Raw genomic sequence first — 3,634 nt, forward strand, 5'->3', positions numbered from 1 at the left:
GTAGGAATTGGATTTTCAGCCAGTGTCCAATAGTCGATGCTCCATGCTCTAAAACTTGATGCACGATGCCATACTCGATGGTACTCGATGCTCATACTCGTTAGTACTCGATGCTCATACTCGTTGGTATTTTGTGAAATACTCGATGCATGTTACCATACTCGATGGTACTTAATGCTCTTACTCGATGGTATTTAGTGAAATACTCGATGCATGATGGTACTTGAAGGCATACTCGATGGTTTTTGCCCAGTGTTGGTATTTAGTGAAATACTTGATGCATTATGGGGATTAAAGGTATACTCGATGCTTGACGACATACTCGATACTTGATGGTACTCGATGGTTTTTGCTTGATTCAGCACAGTTTTGAGCATTAGAGGTCCGGTTCGAGAGGTTCAGGTTTGGTTCAAGGCGGTTCGAGCAATCCAGAAGTGTTTTGGAGTCAGTTTTTGCTGATTTTGTAATATTTAGCCCTTTTCTTGCTTAAAATGCAAAAAAAAAAACCATATTAGTTTGTGTTTAATTATTTATTCATGTGATGTACGTTATAATTAAATAAATCTTGTATGAGCATAAAGTATGCCATGTACATTTAAAATCCTACCATAGGAAGCATGTTACATGCATTGAAAGTATGTTATAAAGTGTTATAATATATAGTATGCATATATAGAGTTTTAAATATTTTAATATAAATGTTATATTAAATGTTGAATGCCTTTGATGTGTGTTATGGATGTTTAGCATGTCTAAAATTTTGTATGTTGTTATAAAATTGGGATAGATATTTAAAATCCATAACAAAGATAAGTTGCATTGTCACGTAGATTAATCACCTGTTTTAATAGTTAAAATACGTGAGCAGTGTGAGGTTTTAAAACTGGTTTATCACCTAGACATTGTAGGTTAAGTCCAAATATAAGTGTTATACTTGGATAACAACCTAGACTTAGGTTGTTTAATTAGCTGAAACAAACCTGAGTAAAGATATACCCAAATAAATGTTAAGACAGTTTAGTGGGAGTTTAATAATATATATGATATGTTATTAGAAGACTTTAGTGGGAATATAGAATGCTTCAGTGAGAGATTAATTAACATATACGATATGTTATTTTTAGCTCTCATGTCCTTAAGAGTTCACATTGATATTCATGCTTCACTTCGTGTCGATTATGAACCTCGACTACTCCATTCGGAAAGTGTTTGCATAGGGTCAATATCAAGATGAATGAAGGGAAGTTGTTCAATGTAAAATCAAATATACGATATATTGAATTCAACTCTCACGTCGCTAGAAAGTTCACACCGTGAGGTCCAAACAACGCTTCGTGTCGATTATGAACCTCGACTGCTCCATTCAGAAAGTGTTTTTATAGGTTAATATCATGGTCAATAGAGGAAGTAGTTCATAGTAAGTGGGTGAAGGATATGTGTCAACGTGTCCTGCAGTCTCTTCCGTTTGTTTAGACTATGAGATTCCTATGTTACGCCTGCTTGTCGTCTTTTAGTCGGCCTCGCTAGTCGTTTAACGATGGCTATCCCCTCGGAGAGTTGTAACATAGGATTCAGAACAACTCAAACTCCAGAAATGGATAGGATTTCTTAGGTCGTTTTCCAACTTTGACTTTCCAATTTGGTAGTATCGTTGGGGCCGATCTCTGAGATCTGAAAATGGAGGGTTACACTTGCAGAATTACTAAAGTGTTAGTAAGTTCTGACAAAAAACGATAGCTAAATGACTATGAGAATATGAGTTATTCTGGAGATAGTATTTAGTCAAGAATGTCTTGTTATAGTATCGTTGCAAAAACAATGAGAATTTTGGGTACATTATTACTTTGCTAAAACATGATTGGGTATAAAAGCAATTCTCTAATAAAATTTGTTTATATTTTTAGAATAACGGGTTCTTTGTACAACTATTGGCTTCTGATAAACTTACAGGGGATAACTATGCTACATGGAAATTGAAGCTAAACACTATACTGGTGATAGATGACTTACAGTGCATTTTAACAAAGGAGTGTCCTCCCATTCCTAGCTCAAATGCAAACCGAAATGTTCGAGATGCATACGATAGATGGATCAGAGCTAACGAAAAAGCTTGTGCATATATCCTTGCCAGCATATCTGATGTATTGGCCAAGAAACATGAGAGCATGAGTATTGCTAGGGGGATTATGGAATCTCTGCATAGGATGTTTGGATAACCGTCCTTCTCCTTGAGGTATGATGTTATCAAATATGTTTAAAATTGCCGTACGAAAGAAGGGGCCTCTGTTAGAGAACATGTCATGGACATGATGGTCCATTCCAATGTGGAAGAAGTAAACGGTGCTGCCGTTGATGAGAAGAGTCAAGTGTTTTATTCTTGAATCTCTTTCAAAGAGTTTCTTGCAGTTTTGTACGAACGCGTTGATGAATAAAATAGAATATAACTTGACTATGCTTCTCAATGAGCTACAGGCTTATCAGACCATGATGAGGGCTAAAGGACTGGATCAGAAGTAAATGTTACTACTGCTGACAAAGGAGGATTGTCCTCTAAGAAGCCTGATATTACTTTTTCTTCAAAGAATAAGAGTATTCCGGTAAAGAAGAACAAGGGGGAAGAGAAGAAGAAACCTACTGGCAGAAAGGGCAAGGCAAATACTGCAGATAAAGGAAAATATTTCTACTGCAGTGAAGAAGAGCACTAGAAGAGAAACGGCCCATAATACCTTGCAGAGAAAAGAGTAGAGAAAGCAAGACAAGCAAATAGTTCCTTGTAAACTCAGAACAACCAGTGGGAGATATAGTTGCTGTTAGAAGATAAACTTGTTTACTTTTATCACGGTAATGAAAGTTCTTTTATCTTTTGTAAGAAACATATTGTGGATAAACTTTTATTATAAATGAAATTTTCATTAGCAAAAGTTATATTTGTTCTACTGCAAAGCAAGTTCTGTTAGAACCAACCAAGTTAAAAGCCATTTGCAAATATTCAAATATTTAAACGGCTACAAATGAATAAGACAAAGAGTTATTTAACCTAATTAATAAGTTTAGAATACTTGAAAGGTTCAAGGTGTGTTAAGCTTGTTAGGTAAAATAAATCCGAAATACTTGGATTAGATCAAAGTAAAGATTATAAAGAGTTTGAGATTCTAGGGCTATTTTGATAGAACATGAAATTCAGTGAAAACTCTATATACCTTGTTGCCTTAATTATTTTGAACATCATTTCAATTTTAAGGTTTTTTTTTTCCTGACACTCCATATGAGATGTGGAGAGCTCATAAAAGCTATTTATGATATGTAAAAGATATTTACATAGTTTAGAAATCTGAAAGAGACCGATACATATGTTAGTGTCGAAACCTTAAATATTGGAATACCATCCAAATAGCATGCCTATTTCTAGGCAATCCAAAAGTAGTATACTTTTCATGTAAAATAAAAATCAAGTGTTTGTGTTGACGAATACTAAATTTTTTCTATAAAAGTATACGAGATCACCATGTATTATTTAGTTTCCATAAAGCAAGTGTATATCAATAAGAGTTATTGATTAAATTTGACACTATAAACAAAAGTTGTTTGGATAAGGTCATAAAGGAAATCAAACATGATGATTTCCATGAGCAGT

At 34.4% G+C, this 3,634-nt stretch overlaps 1 protein-coding gene across 1 annotated transcript; it reads left to right on the forward strand.

The window, feature by feature from the left end:
* The first annotated feature begins 216 nt into the window (after nt 1-216).
* Nucleotides 217-2,216, forward strand: LOC120071969. Its single transcript, XM_039024401.1, has 2 exons — nt 217-297; nt 1,905-2,216. Exons 1-2 carry the CDS (start codon nt 217-219, stop codon nt 2,214-2,216), a joined length of 393 nt encoding a protein of 130 aa, XP_038880329.1.
* The last annotated feature ends 1,418 nt before the right edge of the window (nt 2,217-3,634 follow it).

Source organism: Benincasa hispida, chromosome 2, assembly GCF_009727055.1.
Source record: "Benincasa hispida cultivar B227 chromosome 2, ASM972705v1, whole genome shotgun sequence".
NCBI classification, from domain to species: domain Eukaryota; kingdom Viridiplantae; phylum Streptophyta; class Magnoliopsida; order Cucurbitales; family Cucurbitaceae; genus Benincasa; species Benincasa hispida.